Here is a 20,507-nt window from a genome sequence, read left to right as displayed (position 1 = left end):
ACACGAAGGCGATTCCTCAAATCTAATACACACATTTGAGGTTTTTCGGCTTTCTGAAAGTAGCTCTTCATCCTCCTCTTGCTCTGTGCGCCTATGGCGATAACTGAAGAAAAAATGAAGAAACTAGTCAAACCTATGATGTGCTTTCCACAAGGACCTTTTTGTATGCCACAAAAGGCCTGCCTTTTTTCCTGTAGTAGAGCAAGGAATCTCAAATACGTTGCTCCTCTAACTCACTCCACAAGGAAGGACTATGTGAATATACTGCCCCAGTTCCTTCCTGCCTACTCAATCAGCTATTTCCTCACACATTTGGTAGCCCTTCTTTTCTCTCTTCACTTCCTTTTGGGGCTACTCTTCATTCATGGGACAGGAAAGGAGGATGAATTTAGACCAGTGTCAGGACATTATGCCTACCATCTTTTCCCCTCTCTAGAGCTGCTGAATTCAACTATCTTGGACAATTCTTCAAGCCATGCGTCAAAGCCATGCTGAGGAGGCACGGAGGTTTGAGGAACCTCCTGGATGCCAATACCAGCAAAGCAAAAACCATCCTCAGCAGTGGCTTTCTCTCTCCTCTCCACTGGGGCAAGGAACAAGGCCATGAGGCAGGTATTGCAAAGGCCAGTGAGGTCATGGTTTGCTTCAATCTGGCCAACAGGGCCTGATCTATGACCACAGAGGGCGTTCATACTTGAAGAGGGTATCCTCCCGCTATTAAGTCCCCGCACCTCGAATTCTACTTGGAAAACAAAAACCCAGGATTGGCCAGAGAGAGGTGCTTCTCACTGGAGGGTAGACCTCTGTGGGCCTAAGAAGGGAAGTAGGCCTAGTGGCAGTGCACAATCCCAAAACAGTGAAGGGCAAAAAAAATCCTCATTGGCTCTCTTCTCCCCATGCCTGAATTTGCTGGCCATCTCAGCTTCAAGAGATGGCACTTTCACTCTCTCAAACCACACCACACCCTTGTCAGGCATAAAAGCCATGATTCGTCCAGCACAGAGCTGGAGAATAACACAGTCCTGAGGCAGCCAAGCTGCAGGGACAGGCAGGGGAAGCAGCAGGCTGCAGCAAAGGTATCAGAGCCCAAACTATCAGCTTAATCAGCTTCACCCTAGCCTAAGAAGCTAGACCACAGGACCCCTTTTAATGAAGGCTCGAGCCATGATCCTCGCCCCAGCAGCAAACCTAAATCAAGAGGAGACAGGTTCTGCATAGTAGGTGTGGTCCAGTTGCCATGGGCAAGGAGACACCCCGGGAGCCTCAAGTAGAGCATCCTTCCTTTCCAGGAGCATTTTATGGCAAAGGTTCATTGCAAGATGAGGCTGTACCACAAAGTCACAGTCACTGACATGATGGCTTACTCAGTTTTTAGGTTTTCTAGGGTTTTTATGGTTTTCTAGGAGTGTTCTAGCTTTAGGCAATTTTGCTTATATGTTTGATGGCCAGGAACATAACTCCCATGTAAATTGCAAGTTACCTGTACAGGTTTGCATATAAAAGATGCACTACATTAAACACACATAGCATTTAATATCAAACAGTAATTTAAATTAAAAAGACATACTCTCCAGCTGAAAGTAAGCTCTGCTTTTCATCCTTTTTTATTCGTGGTCGTCCAAGTTTCACTTTCAGGGGAGATGTTGGTGATTTCTGCGCCGCAGGTTGAATAAAATGTGCAAAGAGTTCTGTCTGCTTCAACAGGAATTCAAATCTCTTGGCTCGATCTGTTTTCTGTATTCAAGGCAACAAACACAGTATTTATTTCATTTATCTTTATTTTATACATTTCTATTCCACTTTTTCAGAAAATATCCTCACAAAGTGGGCAAATGCAGTGTAGAAAAATGACCCAACAACAGAGTACAAAAATACATTTTGAAACTTTTTAAATACCTCAAAGCCTTACAAGAATCCATTCATAAACAAGAATGGCAGCAAAATAATATATCAAATCCAATATAAACTGCACTCTTCCTAATCAAGAATACAATCTTTTCTCAACTTCTGTAGTGTAAACCTGAAGATCTCAGAAAAATCTCAGAAAAATACAAGATAAAAACACAAATTACGTAATAAAAACAAGAACATAAACAAAAATATAACACACACACCCATTAACACATTTAAAAGGATAGAGGATGTTAATCAGCCAAAGATCTGATTGAAGAAGAATGTATTTGCCTGGCACCTAGAAGTGTATAAAAAAGTCACCAGGTAAACCTCCCTGGAGAGAGCATCCAACAAAGGGAGAGCCACTGCAGAAAAGACCCATTCTCATACTGCCACCCTCTGGACCTCTCATGGAGGAGGCATACCAAGAAGGGCCTCTGATGATGATCGCAGGTTCCCAGTAGGTTCTTTGGGAAGAGGTAGTTCCTGAGGTATTGAGATCCTGAGCCATGTAAAGCTTCATAGTTCAAAACCAACACTTTGAATTGGGCCTGGAAACTAATTGGCAGCCAGTGCAGTCGGTCCAGGATTGGTGTAACATGCTCAAATTGTCTTGCCCTGTGAGGTACCTGGCCACCGAATTCTCACCAGCCAAAGTTTCTGAACTGTCTTCAGAGGCAGTCCTACGTATAAAACATTGCAGTAATCTAACCTAGAAGTTACCAAAGCATAGACAACAGTAGTTAGACTATCACTGTCCAGATTATGGGTGCAGCTGGGCTACCAGCCAAAGCTGGTAGAAACCACTCCACACCCCTGAGGCCACCTGAGTCCTAAGCGACAGCAAAAGATCCGGAAGTACCCCCAGGTTGCTTATATACTTCTTCCAAGGAAGTATAGTCCCATCAAGAGCAGGCAACCTCCCATCCATCCTGTCTAGGGAACCACGCACTAAGAGTGCCTCATTCTTATCTGGATTGAGCTTGAGTGTGTTGGCTCTCATCTAGTCCATTATCAAGGCAAGACAACAGCCCAGCATATCCACTGAAGGTTCCATGGAGCCAAAGAGCAGTCCCCATCCAAGCAGAAGTGGAACCACTGCAAAGTGGTGTCACCCAGGGAACCAATATGGCTCTACGAAGCAGGAAAGGGCACCCAGGAGCGATCATATCAACAGCCCAATCTATTCAGATGTTCCAGAGGTCAGCCAGCGCTTAGACAGAAGCACCCTTCATATCAGCCAGAATATTCCACAGAACTGTCTTGAAATCCACTGGCTTCATTAGCCGCTGAGGGCGGACCATTCCAAAAGGTCCACTGCCTCTGCAGAGAGGAAAGGGTGCTGAAAGTCTAGATCTCAACAGGAAAGTGATCTGACCATGACAAGCAACTGATGTCAATATCCCCCATCTTCAGATTACCCTTCCTGCCAAGTTGAGAAAACAAGATCCAGAATGTGACCTGCAACATGCATTGGACCAGTGACATACTGCGACAGCCCCATGGTTTCATGGCATATGCTACACAGTTCTTCTTTTGTAAGGATGGCCTAAGTAAGAAACAGCTGGTGAATTGTAGTGGCTATGAAAATAAAGCTGCAATCCTATACACATTTACCTAAGAATAAGCCCCATTAAGATGAGTAACAACATTTTTTTTTATTTGTACCCCACCCATCTGACTGGCTTGCCCCAGCCAACATATATAAAAGCATGCTTAGGAGTATACATGCTTACACTGTGAACCAAGAAGTCCAGAGTTCAAATTCTGTCTCTGTCACAAACACACTAGGTGACTACTAACAAGCCACACTTTCTCTGCTTCCCATCTCCAGCATGGTAGCAATATTTATCATTATCCAGCTCTACAAGTCTATCTGTAGCTGCTTCTGTCCCTCCCACTAGAGCCCAAAGCCTGGAAACTAGACTATGACAAATGTCAGACTAGAACAGGGAAGATCTCGACTCAAATCCTCATTCAGCCATAAACCCACTGAATGACCTTGGATCAGTCACCCTTGGGACATCCATCTTTCTCTCCCCTCCCGCCATGGTTTCTTCCTAAAATGGCTACAGCCAACCTGCAAATGAAAAGAGAAAGGAAAAACTGATCTGTCTGATTTCTCCTGCTCTCTGGCCGATCTCTCTCCCCACCTTCCTCTACGTTTTCCAACTGAAAATAGTTGCAGTCAACCAGCAAAGCACAAATAAACAAAGATATGGGAAAACTCCAGCTATCTGAATCAGCCATGCGTGTAGTGGGGTTTGGGCATATTTTTTTATATTTGGATAAATTGACAACAAACATTCAGATAGCGGGACCTGCATGTATATACAAATGCTAAGCAGTTTATTTTAATTTAAGCTAAAAAGGAGGTTAGCATAACATTTCACCACATGAGGGCAACATAACACAGCATAAAATTTCTTGATGCTTTGAGGCCTTTTGTGGGGGAAAACATTTAACATACATACACAGGATTTGAAAAAGAACAGACTAAAACTGAGCAGAGCTCTATTTAGAATAATAAGCAAGAGCTTCCTGTATTTTCTGGTTACTTCTTCCTTTGCTTTTCTGTCTTTTTGAGACACTGCTCAGGAAGTATGCTGAAGCTAAGGTTTTAAAGAATGAGCAAAGGGGAGATACAAATTTCTTCAAGTCCAAAAATAGCATACACTCTGTAGTAGGCACACAATAATATCCTACACATGTCTACTTAGAAATAATGCTCCCAAGTAAATGTGCATAAGATTACAACCACACTATCCTTCTACAAACTTGGAAGCAACAATATACAACTCCTTCAAAGAACCAGGAAACCAGCCAGGTGTCAGCTGTTTTTAACTTGAAGACTGTCTTAATGTTTGTCTCCTTACTTACAGGAGTTCTTGAGGCAGATTTTGAATACTGGCTAATGAAAAGTCCATTAGCAGCTCTGAGAAACTGCAGGATGGCTGCTATAATGTTATCATACTTGGGCAGCTGAAGTTAATTCTTGACAGAATTTCATAGAAACAAGTGAATGATTAAATGTTGGTTATCATTCAGTTTCCTCTTCAATGGAATCTGTAGACTTTCAGAGCTAATTCTTATTTAGCAAGATTCATATCAATAAGAGTTTCTAATATGGATATTTTCTTACGTTGTACTATACTTTCGCTCGACAGATCCTAAGCATTAGGTCTTTCTATACCACAATAGCCAACATGGTGCCCTCCAATTCTCATCACACCAGCCTGCATGGCTAGTGATCAAGAATGGTGGTAGCAGCAGTCCACACAGAATCTGAAGCGTAACACACTGGCTATCTCTGTTCTATACTGTACTGTACTATACTATTTTATATTTTATACTATACTATTTTCATAGAATCATAGAGTTGGAAGAGACCACAAGGGCCATCGAGTCCAACCCCCTGCCAAGCAGGAAACACCATCAGAGCACTCCTGACATATGGTTGTCAAGCCTCTGCTTAAAGACCTCCAAAGAAGGAGACTCCACCACACTCCTTGGAGAAGGAGACTCCACCACACTCCTTTTATTCAAAATGTTATATTTTATTCAAATTGTTTAACTTTATTGTCAACAGTGATCTTCATCTTTAGGGGTTTTCCCTCTCAAGGGAAAATCTCTTCTTTTTCTCTACCAAGAAACATTCTAGCAATAGTGAAAAGCTACTATAAATTTCAAACATAATTACAGATTTGCTTGAAATACAAAACCACTGAGTGCTGCCAAAAGTAATGTAATCAGGCTGGAATGGTAACTATGGTTAATGGCATCCAAACAAAGCAGAATCTGGAAGCCAACTTGAAATCATGGCTTCATATTCTGGCTTGTTTGGAAGACATTAACCATAGTTTCCCAATTTTGATATAATAGAAAGCTATTGTTAACTGTAGCTTCCTGGCTTCTCTACTCACTCATGCAAAGGAATGAGCAAACTGGTTGTGCATGAAGCTTGTTCCTATCTCATCTTATTAAGCTAATATTTGATTATGCAAATACAGTCACTGTTTGAACAACAGAGAGTAACCCAATCTAACAGAGGACAATGTTACTCTATACTTTTAATGTGTGGAAGAGAGAATTTCAGAAGTGCAACTTTCCTCACTTTTCTGACAAACTGCATCTTCCACATAGTCTTTAAAAGTAGTACAGTAGTCTACTCTTCTCTTGTGTATGATCATCCTAAGGAAAGATCACTAGAATTTTAAAAAGAAGATTTGTTGAGCATCAGTTTTAGAATCAAAACAATGATTTCTCTCAAGGCTACTGACATGAGAAAATGTTTTTACTTTTTAAGCAGTAGTAAAAACTTCTCACACCAAATGACGGAACCTCGAATAGATGATGTTGTTTGGATTTTAAAAGACATGTAAGACAATTATGTGTAACACAAAGTTACTCCGTTCACATATAAAATGGGGGTAGAGGGATCTAATTTTAAAGGAGCACAAAGAAAAGTGGACCAAAACCTGCCCTTTTTATTGGCTTACCTTATTGCACTCTGTAACTTTTAAGCAGTTTTCCAACAGACCGGGTCCAATACTACAAATAGGGTAGGCAGGGATAAATTTGCTAAAATCTATGGAAAGCAGTAAAGTAAGATGGGTCTTATGCTTCTTTTGGGTAACAGCAGACTCCTCCACCTCAGCTTTACTATATGTGAACATACAAACAAATGCCTCAAATTTCACCACACAATTACTTGGGAGCAAGCCAGAGATAGGGGAAAACTGAATTCCACGTAAGCATGCACGGGATCAGGCTGCACATACTACATACACAAACTTGTTCTAGTGATTGATTTGGTGTATTAAGGATCCCCTGAATGGGTTATAGCTTGCTGTTTTCACTTTGGCATATATAAACATCAGTTAAATTATCCTAATTTTATTCAGATACAAGTGTATTATTTTTATTTATTTTACTTGAAATATTGCTTAAAAGTGGAACTTTAAAGGGAGGGCACATGTTGTGATCTGCCAGGGAAATTCAGCATTTTAAGTTCATTTATGATGTAGTTTTATTTCGGTCTGGGTTAATTTCAAATGATGTCACCTTGTGTTACTCTCAGACTGTTAAACATTTGTTTTGTGATGGTATCATGAATAAATAATATTTTTTAATGTTTACATATATGCACTTTAAAGCTTCCTAAAACTGTCTAGAAAAACAATCTGTTTTATTTTAGAACAGTTAATATTATGTATACTAATATTTTTACTTCTCTTTTCACCACAACCAAAGCTCAACAAAAACGTAACAAATATATTATCAGATAAACTGCTATATCAGAAAATTTACCATCTTTTCTTCATACTCTGGATCAACATCTTTTTCAGATTTAGATGCCTTTGGAGGGGGCTTTAGTTGAAATGGAGGATCATTTCTCTGTAAACAAAATGACAAATTCTACAATTACTGTGTGTCTAATGGAGGACCAAATTCCCCATTCAACTCACCTCCCCCCCCCCCACCATTGCCTCTGTAAAAATCAAGAAAATACGACCTCTGGAATGAGGGGAAGAACTTGTTTGTGCTTTCAAAACAATGCATATACCTCCACCACCCACACTGTGAAAAGTTTCCTGCACTCAGATACCACATAAATTGCTTAAGATTCAAAGAGTGATACAAGTAGTTGTGCCTATGGGCATCTGAACTTAAGATTTTCAAACAGCAGCACATACCTGTGGCATATTGTGCACTGCTTTTAAAACTGAGGAAAATTTCAAAAACACATGGTTGTATAACAAGGGGAGACATGTGGGCTGTTGAAAAAGGGAAGTCAAAATTGCACTGGATATGCCTGAAGTTGCTCTTTAGGCTCTTATACAGGGGCAGGGAAAATTCCAGTGCTTTATTTTTTCCAAGGAACATTTTCCATTCCATAAGATCATTAACAGCAATGAATGGATACTAGTTACAAATATATTAGGCACACCTTCCAGTTTCAAAACGTTCATCTTTGTTTACTTAATATAAGTAAATTAAATAAATAAATTAGATCACTCTCTAGTTTGACAGGTGGGCAGGAATGGACAGGTGGGCTGGGAATGAGCAAAACTTGAGCAACTGCAACATGCTCAAGTATTGCTGCTTGTTCCTGCTGAACCACAATAAGCCAACAATCATACCTTAAATATGAGTTATAGTTTAGGTGGATATACAAGGACAGCAAACTAAACTGATCATCTGTTCTTTTCAGGTCTCTGTGCCCATAGTGGACAGAAAGTAGGTAGAACCTGGGCAACTGGCCAATGATGGTAACTGCACCTAATGAAAACTCCTAAAGAATGTTTAACTATATGGAATCTGCCTGGCTTTTTATGTTTTTAGGTTATGTTAGTTATTCTTCTGATTGTGTGTTTATTTAACTGATTGTGGTATTGTTTGTTTATATTGCTGTAACACACTCTGGATGGTTAACAAAAATCATAAACAACCTGATGGTCTACAGATTTCACTCCCATCAGCCTGGACAGCATAACCAATAGCCAGAGAATATGGGAGTTTCAGTACCAACACACCTAGAGGACCACAGCTTCCCCACTCCTGCTCTCAACCTGTCCTGTGGACAGCCTCAGTGCAGCTGCCACCACTGCATTTAGGCATAAGCAAGAGAAGGTCAAGAACTTGCAAGGAGGACTCCTTGGTTCTCCCACCATAACTGAGCTTCACAGTCCTGCTCCCAGGACCTTTCAATGCTCTTCAAGGAATCTTAAACCAAGGATGGGGAAATTGTGACGCTCCTGAAGTTGCTGCACACCATCAGTCTCAGGCAGCACTGTCATTAGCCAAGAAGATGGTATAGCAGATATACACTGCTGGACTAAGATCTGGGAAACCAGGGTTCAAATCCCCGCCTCAGCCATGAAGTTCACTGGGCCAGTCCCTCACTCCCAGACTATCCTACCTCACAGGGTTGTTGAGAGGATAAAACAGGGGGAGAGAAATACATTCAACGCTTTTAGCTCCTTGAAAGAAATGCAACAAGCAATAACTAACACACGCTGAGAACCACAAGTCCCTCACCCTTGCTCTAGTCCTGCCTCCTACAGCAGCCAACCAGGTGCCCCTGGGAAGCCACATAAAACCCGCACATGATGGGCTTGCATCAGCCCTCGCAAAGCCACCCCCTCCCTCCCTCCCACACCACATGAGTGGAATAAACATGTGTCTGGAAGATATACACTTCGCCTGAGGGCGTTTCTTCCATACATTAAGTATCAAACAGCAGATTACTCAGGCAAGCAAGGATTCAGCATGGTAAACCTTCCCAAGTCCCTGACCGCGATGGGCGTAAAATGACTGGTGAGGCATAGCTGTCAACATTCCCTTTTTTGTGGGAAATTCCCTTATTCCAGTGCCGTTTCCCGCTGCTATCCCGGATTGTTAGATATCCCATAGACTGTCCCTGGGATAGGTGAGGCTACTGATCCCTTATTTTCAAATCTGAAAGTTGACAGCTATGCTGATGAAGATCAGCGATCCTCCATTCCAGATGTGCTGGACAGCCGCTCCTGTCATTTCCGAGCACTTTTTGGGCATGCTGGCTGGGCGGCTGATGGGGAGGACGCAACTGGAGGGCCGCTGGTTCTGCAGCCTTGGTGTAAACGAAAAATAAAGAAATGGGCGCGCGAGGGTAAGGTGGGGGGGGTGATGGTCTCTCAAAAGGACGGATGCAGTTTCGTATGCTGGCTCCCCGGAGCTTAGTGCTCCGGGTGGGGTTGTTAAAAAATGAAAATAAAGTGTTCCTCTGAGCATACGCAGAGGTTTGAGGTGATTGCGGCGCGCGATCTAGAGGCCGCCGCCGCCCTCGTCCTCCTCCCCGTTTCCCGCGCCGTACCTCCTCTGGGCCGCCGGGCTCCTGTGAGGAGGAAGAGAAAGCGGCCGAGGTGGAGGGCTCCTCCTCGACCTCCTCGCAGCCCGGGCTGGCAGCGGCAGCGGCTGGGGCCGGAGCCGCTGTCAGTGCTGTCGCCGCCACCGGGACAACGACGTCGGCCTCGGCAGCGTCCATTTTGTGTCTCGGCAACCGCCGGTCGGTAGAGCAGGAGTTGTGGGGGCAGGAGGGGGGGCGGGGTAGGGACCCCCTCAAAACCCGCCCCCCTCCCTTGGCTCCCCCTCCTTTTCCTCCCGCCGCCCTCCCTCGGCAGCGACGGGTATCGCAGGAAACCGCGAGAACGACGCTGGGCGCCTTCGCGCGCGCGGGAATGGGAAGGCAAGGTTGTGGTTGTTATGATCCGGAGGAGCACGTGACGCGAGGCAGGAGGCTCCTCCCCCTTTGGGAAACTGCAGGGGCGAATTTTAAGGGTTGCTTCCAACGGCATCGTCGCGCTTTCAGTAGTCAATACCGGTTAATTAATAGCATTTAGTCCCGCTTGAGCATTTTTATTTTTGGTTCTAGGTTCCTTCCTCGCTTTTTTCCCCCCGTATTGTTTTTTTCATAAGGAGCGCGGGAAGCTGCTTAAATCAAACCAACGGTGCACCTGGCTCAGTACTGTCTACACTGGTCGGCAGCAGCTTTCCAGGCTTTCTGACGGGGGTCGGGGTGGCAGACATTGCACCTGGGTCCAATGCCCTGCAAGGGATGCGCTGTTGATGCTTGTAGTGCTTACCCAGAGCCCTCGCCCACCCCCCCAAAAACACACACACAAACTTCCTATTTCCATATTTGAATTTCACAAACTGTCTTTTCTTTGTGAACAGTCCGGTCCTTTGATTTCATAAGGCACATATATGTATGTAATGTATATTATAAAGACAATAAATACTAATAGCCAGAAGGTGTTGCTTCCGAAGTTCCTCTTGTCTGTTAATAATTGCCTTTATCTTTTATACATTTACAGCGCGTTTAGGTGCTAAAGCAACAATAGGTATCTGTTGAGAGGTGGTTGTGGTTTTTTCCTACTAGCAATTTAAAAAGTGGACGGTTGCATGGGAGGGGGAAGTTAATAAGGAATCTTCAAACCATTGCCACACCATCGCTTTACATGCATACCGATCCCTATCCAGACAGTCTTAACTCATGCTCGCTGTTTTCCTCCCTTAGTTTTAAACTTCCGACACTTATCATGATGATGTTATCATACTGACGATTAGCATAAACACCAAACTGATTAATTAATTACTAACGCTCGCGAAGATTTGTATTTCCCCCCATAGCTGTCAACCTTCCCCTTTTTTTGTGGGAAATTCCCTTATTCCAGCGCCGTTTCCCGCCGCTATGCCGGATTGTTAGATATCCCGTAGACTGTCCCTGGGACAGGTGAGGCTGCTTATCCCTTATTTTCGAGGCTGCTGATCCCTTATTTTCAAATCTGAAAGTTGACAGCTATGATTCGCCCCGCCCCCCCCTTCCCAGTTCCCCGCTCTTTCCCAGCGCTCAGAACAGAACATGCGCGAGTCACCCGGGAGAGAAGGAGGGAGGACCGAACTGAACATGCGTAAAGACGACTTCCGAGGCTGGTTCCCTTACGTTGAGCCCTTAAACAAGATACTGTAAGCCTTGCCGCTTCCGAGGTGAACCCATAGATATAGGAAAATAATGAAGAGGAGCGCGTAGCTTGAACTGCCATTACAAACTTTTTAAAAAATTAAATTTCTATACCACCCTTCTTCACAGTATTCAACTATAAAGCATGTGTCATATCTATTGATGTATGCAGGCGGAAAGTTCAATACTCCAAACATATCGATTTTTTAAAAAATTGTTACTTGTCTGAATTTTTAAAGCAAATTTAATGTGTAGGTTTCAACATGGTCAAGTACTAATGCAATTTATTTTGTGATCCTGTACACATCTCCCCAAAAGTAAATGGGTCTTACTACTAGGTAAAAGTTTAGGACTGGTGCCTTGATTTCTCACCCAGCTGCTTAGTCCATTAGGACTGGTAGGACCGAGGGCTGAGAAGCTTGAACAATAGACAGAGTCAGACGAAATGATAGACATAGCTAGATAATTCTAGTTTTGTCCCTGTCCTCTGAGAAAGCTCTGTTGGCAGTGTATAACATACATTAACATTTAAAAACCTTCCTTTTGATGGCGCCCCAGTCATGCCTGCCCTCAGAAGGGAGCTGTCATTAGTGATTTAGATCAAGAAAATGGTGCAAGAGAAAGAGTCAAACATTATTAACTTCCATGCCCTGATCCAGCTGAGGAAAGGAGGGGCATGCTTTCAAATACTGTAAAAGTAAATATGTAGGATATCCTATTGAAATATACTCAGAGTCGCAAAGTGATTTCATGCTCTTTATTCAGCTCATAGTGGTGAGGAGGAATGAGTGAATGTCCCCTCAAAGTATCTGCTTTATATACATTATTTACACAATGGGCTGCACATGATTGGCTAATTCTGGAATTCTACTGTAAGCCAATCAGGTTGTGGATTCACTTATATCTGGAGCATGATTGGGTGGTTCCTGCCAACCAATCATACTGCTGCATTGTTCTAGGACCAATCAGACTGCTGCATTCTGAATCCTATTGTTTTAGGACCAATCAGACTGCTGCATTTTGGATCCTATTGTTCTAGAACCAATCAGACTGCTGCAGTTTGGATCCTATTCAACTCAGTACATAACACCTACCATAAAGGTAAAGGTAAAGGGATCCCTGACCATGAGGTCCAGTAGTGACCGATTCTGGGGTTGCGGCGCTCATCTTGCTTTATTGGCCAAGGGAGCCGGCATACAGCTTCCGGGTCATGTGGCCAGCCTGACTAAGCCGCTTCTGGCGAACCAGAGCAGCGCACGGAAACGCCGTTTACCTTCCCGCCAGAGCGGTACCTATTTATCTGCTTGCACTTTGACGTGCTTTCGAACTGCTAGGTTGGCAGGAGCAGGGACCGAGCAACGGGAGCTCACCCCATCGCGGGGATTCGAACCACCAACCTTCTGATCGGCAAGTCCTAGGCTCTGTGGTTTAACCCACAGCGCCACCCGCGTCCCTATCCTATCATAACATCTCCTAAATAATGTATTTGGCCTCATAAAATAATGGTGGGCTGAAGGTATTTACAGTACTGTATTATTATTATTATATTTACATCCCACCTTTCCTCTGAGGAGGCTCTTCCCCTCCCCCAATTGTTTCCTCACCACAACCCTTGTGATGCAGGTTAGGCTGAGAGACAGCAATTGATCCAAACTCACTCAGGGAGCTTCATGGCTGAGCTGAAACCTGAACCCTGGTCTCGCAGACCAACATTCTAATCAGCATTCTAGATTAGGATGTACTGGTATACAGGTGAAACTCGGAAAATTAGAATATCGTGGAAATTTCATTTATTTCAGTAATTCAACTTAAAAGGTGAAACTAATATATGAGATAGACTCATGACATACAAAGCGAGATATGTCAAGCCTTTATTTGTTATAGTTGTGATATTATGGCGTACAGCTGATGAAAACCCCAAATTAACAGTTTCAGAAAATTAGAATACAGTAGTGCCTCGCAAGACGAAATTAATTCGTTCTGCGAGTTTTTTCGTTATGCGAGTTTTTTCGTCTTGCGAAGCACCACTGTGTATTGACGGTTTCCCATTGGAATGCATTGGCGGTTTTAAAAAAAGGCGCAAGACGTTTCGTCTTGCGAAGCAAGCCCATAGGGAAATCCGTCTTGCGAAGCAACTCAGAAAACGAAAAACTCTTTCATCTTCCGAGGCATTTGTCTTGCGAGGTACCACTGTATTAAATGAAATCAGCAAAACAAGGATTGCAAATAGAGCAGTATTAGACCTCTGAGTAGCAGAAGCATGCATATGTACTCAGTACTTGGTTTGGGCCCCTTTTGCATCAATTACTGCCTCAATGCGGCATGGCATGGATGCGATCAGCCTGTGACACTGCTGGGGTGTTATGGAAGACCAGGATGCTTCAATAGCAGCCTTTAGCTCTTCTGCATTGTTCGGTCTCATGTCTCTCATCTTTCTCTTGGAAATGCCCCATAGATTCTCTATGGGGTTCAGGTCAGGCGAGTTTGCTGGATAATCAAGCACAGTAATCCCATGGGCATTGAACCAGGTTTTGGTATTTTTGGCAGTGTGGGCAGATGCCAAGTCCTGCTGGAAAATGAAGTCAGCATCCCCATAAAGCTCGTCTGCAGAAGGAAGCATGAAGTGCTCCAAAATATCCTGGTAGACGGCTGCGTTGACCCTGGACTTAATGAAGCACAGTGGACCAACACCAGCTGATGGCATGGCTCCCCAAATCAGCACTTCACACTGGACTTCAAGCATTTGGCAGTGTGTGCCTCCCCATTCTTCCTAATGAGATGCAAAAGCTGCTCTCATCAGAAAAGAGGACTTGGGACCACTGAGCAACAAACCAGTTCTTTTTTTTCTTTAGCCCAGGCAAGATGCTTCCGACGTTGTTTCTTGTTCAGGAGCGGCTTGACAAGAGGAATACAACATTTGAAGCCCATCCCCATGTTCCGTCTGTGTGTGGTGGCTCTTGATGCACTAACTCCAGCCTCAGTCCACTTCTTGTGAAAGTCCCCAACACATCTGAATGGTCTTTTCCTGACAATCCTCTCCAGGCTGTTAAGAACTTTGCTTCAGGATGAGAACAGAAATCATGCAGTGGTGGTGCAGCGGCAGCAGGAGGCCCCATTAGCTAAAGTTTCACATTCACATCTGAATGGTCTTTTCCTGACAATCCTCTCCAGGCTCCCTGCTGTTTGTGCACCTTTTTCTTCCACACTTTCCCCTTCCGCATAACTTTCCATTAATGTGCTTCGATACAGCACTTTGGGAACATCCAACTTCTTCTGCAATTACCGTATGAGGCTTTCCCTCCTTATGGAGGGTCTCAATGATGGCTTTCTGCACAACTGTCAGGTCAGCAGCCTCCCCCATGATTGTGCTTCCTACTGAACCCATTGCAGGTGTTATGGATTGAATAGCTACTGCACCTTTTCACAATATTCTAATTTTCTGAGATTGTTAATTTGGGGTTTTCATCAGCTGTACCCCATAATCATCACAATTATAACAAATAAAGGCTTGACATATCTCACTTTGTATGTCATGAGTTTATCTCATATATTAGTTTCACCTTTTAAGTTGAATTACTGAAATAAATGAACTTTTCCACGATATTCTAATTTTCTGAGTTTCACCTGTATCTCCTTGAAAATTGTGCGTCTTTCCACCTCCCAGTGGTTTTCCAACACTGACAACAATTGTCCTCTTCTTCCTCCTGCCCTCACATGCTAAATTAGGCCGCTGAGATTAAAAAAAAAAGTTTAGGGGAAACAGTAAAAGATATGTGGTTGAAAGGAGTGCGAGAGAGAGTTTCAGTTTGGGCACTGAAAATGAACTGCTGGGCTAAGCATGCACTCAAGAGACAGCTTGTTCCAAAAAAATTATGTCCCCCTTCCTGAGTCAGTATTTTCCACCTGGCTTCACTTTGGGGGTGTCAGCATTTCAGGGGGAAACAAAGTATGTAAATCTCACTGACAAGCCCAAATGTTACCCACTCTTGAAAGACAGCTCAGAAGTTAGTAATAGTAGTGATGCTTCCTTCCTACCACTAGAGAGCACTAGACCCCTACTTAACACGAGCATGGGGTTTTTAAACAGTAGTAAAACATGGCATTTTTGCCTTTCAGTGAAACATATCCTACATGCAAGCTGCTCCATTAGGACAAATGGGGCACTGCCCCACCAACTTCAGTCTGCTCTTAGCCAGCCCTCACCTGCCTACCTCCTTATTTACTTGCAACCAGTCCTGGGGGTGGCATCACTGCCTGTCAGCTTTCTCCTCTTTAATACAGTAGTACCTCGGATTAAGAACTTAATTCGTTCTGGAGGTCTGTTCTTAACCTGAAACTGTTCTTAACCTGAAGCACCACTTTAGCTAATGGGGCCTCCTGCTGCCGCTGCACCACCGCTGCATGATTTCTGTTCTCATCCTGAATCAAAGTTCTTAACCCAAGGTACTATTTCTGGGCTAGCGGAGTGTGTAACCTGAAGCGTATGTAACCCGAGGTACCACTGTATTGCTGTTGCCCGCATAGAACTCAAGCAGGATATCTGACATATATACAGTAGAGGGCTTGAGCCTGTAATGTAATGTAATATTTAATCATCAATATACTGTAAGAGGGTGCTGTGGTCTAAACCACAGAGCCTAGGGTTTCCTGATCGGAAGGTCGGCGGTTCTAATCCCTGCGATGAGGTGAGTGCCTGTTGCTCGGTCCCAGCTCCTGCCCACCTAGCAGTTCGAAAGCCCGTCAAAGTGCAAGTAGATAAATAGATACCACTCCCGCGGGAAGGTAAACGGTGTTTACGTGCACTGCTCTGGTTCGCCAGAAGCAGCTTTGTCATGCTGGCCACATGACCCGGCAGCTGTCTGCAGACAAACGCCGGCTCCCTCGGTCTATGGAGTGAGATGAGCGCACAACCCCAAAGTGGTCTGTGACTGGACCTAATGGTCAGGGGTACCTTTGCCTTTACCTTTATACTGTAAGAGACCACGAAACAATACAGAAATGAAGAGAGATGTTGAAGCTAGAACGGTCGAAATCACCTAACTGCACTCCTGGTGTCCTGGCGGGGGAGGGTCGGACCAGACAGCACACTGCCCACCCACCACATTCTATTTGTAATCAAAAGAAAAAACATGAAAGAGGGAAGAGAAAATAAGAATTAACAGGTAGAAATAAGAAGGTAGGAAAAATGGCAAAGAAGGAAAGAGAAGGAAATTGAGGAAATGCAAAATAAAGTGAGGGAACAAGAAAAAATAGAAGTGTCTTGAAAAGAGTGGGGGAGGGATGTCCCCCACTTATTTGGGGAAAACAGTTATCTCCCTTCCTTAAGCAATAGTGGGATAGTGAAACTCCCTCCACGAAGCATAACTATGAAGCTGAGCTCCCACCCCCAAGCAGTATATAAATTTTATGAAACTAATAATATAATAAAATAGCAAACAAAAATACAAATCACTATGATATCACCTGGAGTACTGCATCCAGTTCTGGGCACCACAGTTTAAGAAGGATATTGACAAGCTGGAATGTGTGGAGAGAAGGGAAACCAAGATGATTGAGGGTCTGGAAACCAAGCCTTAGGAGGCAGTTTGGTGTGTTTAGCCTGAAAAAGAGGAAACTGACCGGATATGCGGTAGTCATCTTCAAATATCTACAGGGCTGTCACGTGGAAGATGGAGCAGGCTTATTTTCTCCAGCTCTGGGGGGTAGGACTCGAACCAATGGCTTAAAGTTAAAGGAAAGGTAAAGATAAAGGGACCCCTGACCATTAGGTCCAGTCATGACCGACTCTGGGGTTGTGGTGCTCATCTCGCTTTACAGCCGAGGGAGCCGGTGTACAGCTTCCGGGTCATGTGGCCAGCATAACTTAAGCCACTTCTGGCGAACCAGAGCAGCACACAGAAATGCCGTTTACCTTCCCACCGGAGCGGTACCTATTTATCTACTTGCACTTTGACGTGCTTTTGAACAGCTAGGTTGGCAGGAGCTGGGACCGAGCAACGGGACCTCACCCTGTCCTGGGGATTTGAACTACCGACAGGCAAGTCCTAGGCTCTGTGGTTTAACCCACAGCGCCACCCACGTCCCTTAAAGGAAATGAGATTCCAGTTAAACATTAGGAGGAACTTTTTGACAGTAAGAGCTGTTTGACAGTAGAATGGCCTGCCTCAGGAAAGTTTTTAAGCAGAGTGACCATCTGTCACAGATGCTTTAGTTGAGTTTCCTGCACTGCAAGGGGTTGGACTACATGACCCTCAGGATCCTTTCCAACTCTACAATTCTATGATTCAGCAAACTGAAAACATTGCAACCCAAGCCTCACAAGTGATCCATACCGACAAGGGTGGGTGGGGAGGGGGCACCACCACCTTTCCCCCCACCACTATCCCTTTAGTTATTTATCCTCGACTTCCACTTTAGTCTGTGCAACGCTGCCCATTCTCCAGACAGCCAAAGATGGAAGCGGGGCTTTTTCCTTTGCCTTCAGTGTTGCAATGTTTGTTTGCACAGACCGGCCAGCCCAGCCCACCTTAGCGGGAGTGTCGCTCGTGCTGTCCCCTGCGCCCAGCCCAGGTTTTTCCGCCTGTTGCTTGCTCCTTAGGCGCGCGAGACGCGCACACACAAAGAGGCATAGAGTTCTGGCCAAAGGTCTGGATGCTGGAATCCAGGCCGGGTTTTCACGCCTCTGCAGCCGGGCTGCTAGGTCTGGCTGTGTTGGGAGGAGGAGGAGCGGAGAAGCGCAGAGGGCGAGAGGCGCAGAGTCGGCTGCGCTTTTGCCAAGAAGGCTGGTCGCCGGCGGCAAGCGCCAGGGGTGTTCTTGCGCACTTGGGAGCGCGCGCCCGCTCCTGCTGCTGATTCAACCCACCGAGCTGCTGCCTCCCCGGCATCGGGAAGGTCTGGCCGGCGACGGTAGCAGCAGCAGCTGCCCAGGTAAGGGAGCAGCGAAAGGGAGCGCCCAGCTTAGTTCAGCCTGGCACGGGCGAAACTTGCCGAGTAACTTTCTAGCCAGCTCGCCTTGCCCAGCAGGGGTGCATTTGCCAGCTTGCTTCTGTCCTAGTCTCCCCGCCCCCACTTCTTTCTCTTGTTTATTGCATTTATAGCCCACCTCCTCCTCCAATGAGCGCGAACTGCTGCGCCTGGTTCTGCTCCTTCTCATTTTATCCTCGCAGCAACCCTGTGAGGTAGGTTAGGCTGAGAGAGGCAGTGAGTGGCTCGAGGTCACGCAGCAGGCTTTATGGCTGAGTGAGGGATTCGAACTCTGGTTTCCCTCCTCCAAAGTCATAGTCGCAACACTCTTCACCGTTCTATTGGCTCTCGTTTTCTTCCATTCGGGACCATGTGCCCCACTTTACAGAGACAGTCCTGTGTTTGAAGGGCAGCCGGGTCCAGACCCGGTTTTAAAGTTCAAGCGGACTTCCTCCCCGTTTTCTCAATGCGTTCCGTTTATTTATTGCACATTTTCATCCTGGTTTGTCTGCTGCGGGGGCTAGACCATGTTGCCTAAAGCAGTTCTTATACAACATCGTTTCCGCATCGTTTTCTTTAATGCAAACAGTGATGTATTTATTTTAATTTTCGCGGTGGACTGGGTTTGTTGTGCAATAGGCACCTGGTCAGCTATAATTAGGCAACCTGAATTTTCAGGTATATATAAATGTTGTTATTTTCAAGCAGTCTTGAAAGTGTGCATATTGTGAAGTTTCATTCAGCTATTGAAAATGGCTTGTTAGCAACAAGTCTTATCAAAAATTTCCCAGAAAATGTAAATTTGGATTAAAGGGGTGGGTGGGAGCGGGGTGCAATACAGTCTATCATTTTCACCCCAATGACTTTGTTTAGTTGTTGCAAAAAAAAAAAATGTATGCATGAGGACGAGCACCCATCCCACAATACACACTTGCTTGGAAGCACCCCTCTCCCTTAAAAAGAACCTCTAAAAAGGAGAGTCTTGAAGTTGCCCATCACCAGGGATCACCTGGGCAGCAGATAAAACAGGTACACAGATCATATGGTCACAGCCATCCCCAGAATGGTGAGATCTTGGGTGTTCAAATGACTAGTATTATTACTTCAAAATTTGCATGTATTAAAAAATTGGCATATGAACAGCATTTTTATCCCCCTTCAGCAAAAAAGCGGGGGCTCCCAGAGCAACTTATTCTTAAGAATACAGTAATAAGAAAGTCCCACTCAAACTTACAGTTTGAAAGACACAGAAGAAAAGGGAAAGGGAGTGGGAGGGAGGAGGAAAAAGAAAACCCCAGGCATTAGTTCTTAGTTACAAATATTCTCTTAGCTCTTCATGCAGATCGTTATCCTTTTGGGAGGCAGGTGGTGATGCATTTTCTTTCTTTTAGTAGTGCTCAGGTGTGACCTATCTTTCTTTGATTGCTTCACACATCCTCCTCCTTTCTGACTTGCCACTCTGGGTTTGGGACAAATACGTGATTGTCATGTGGGCAATGCCAGGTGTATGCAGTCATCATACATTGCAGGTTTGTTTGCTCAAGAGAAATATGACTTAATATGCTCTTAAGCCTATACCTCGAATGATCCAACTGCTTATGCATGTGACAGGCACTTGATTGCAAATGTGCAAAGACTAAAGTAGCCCTTGTGACGTTACATGTGTGACTACAATTAACGGGTCTAATTTTTTAGAAGTTAAAGAATAGCTGTGGAATAGGAAGTGACCAGGAGTAGGACTTAGAAGCACAGGGAGCAATGTTTAACACTATCCCTTGCAGTCACGGTCCTGATGAAAATCACCGTCTTAAGCTGCTCTTAAACCTTAGTTTAATACCAGGGAGGCATTATGCCTTTGAATACTAGTTGCTGGGAAATCACAAGTGGTGAGAACACTGTGGCACTCAGGTCCCACTTGTGGACTTCCCAGAGGCATCTGATTGGTCTCTGTGAAAACGGGATGCTAGACCAGATGGGCTCCTTTGGCCTGAGCTTCCACCATACATGTACAGGTTACTGGTGGGGGAGCTGTGATTGGACTAGTTCTCGCAGCCAAATCAGCAGGGATGCAGAACCAAGCCAGTGTGCTGTAGTGGTTAGAGTGCTGGAGTAGGAGCCAGGAGACCAGGGTTCAAATCCCCACTCAGCC

General features: G+C 44.6%; 2 protein-coding genes across 2 annotated transcripts in view; one reads left to right on the top strand and one right to left on the bottom strand.

Moving 5' to 3' along the window:
- Positions 1-10,154, bottom strand: part of SMARCA1 (SNF2 related chromatin remodeling ATPase 1) — a 45,658-nt gene extending 35,504 nt beyond the window's left edge. Inside the window, exons 1-4 of the mRNA XM_083423488.1 lie at positions 9,749-10,154; positions 7,204-7,290; positions 1,568-1,734; positions 3-103 (exon numbers count right to left, since the gene is read on the bottom strand). Coding sequence (XP_083279614.1) covers positions 3-103; positions 1,568-1,734; positions 7,204-7,290; positions 9,749-9,919 — 526 coding nt within the window. The 5' untranslated portion in view covers positions 9,920-10,154. The remainder of the gene's footprint in view (positions 1-2; positions 104-1,567; positions 1,735-7,203; positions 7,291-9,748) is intronic.
- Positions 10,155-17,961: 7,807 nt separating this feature from the next.
- The window catches only part of LOC310669454 (synaptotagmin-like protein 2), a 57,778-nt gene continuing 55,232 nt past the window's right edge, over positions 17,962-20,507 (top strand). The window contains exon 1 of the mRNA XM_083423499.1: positions 17,962-18,322. The gene's annotated coding sequence lies outside the window, so the exon portion shown is untranslated. The remainder of the gene's footprint in view (positions 18,323-20,507) is intronic.

Source organism: Podarcis tiliguerta, assembly GCF_965153285.1.
Source record: "Podarcis tiliguerta genome assembly, chromosome: Z".
Taxonomy (NCBI): domain Eukaryota; kingdom Metazoa; phylum Chordata; class Lepidosauria; order Squamata; family Lacertidae; genus Podarcis; species Podarcis tiliguerta.
The sequence above is the reverse complement of the archived record's forward strand: the minus strand, read 5'-3'. Positions and strand labels throughout refer to the sequence as shown.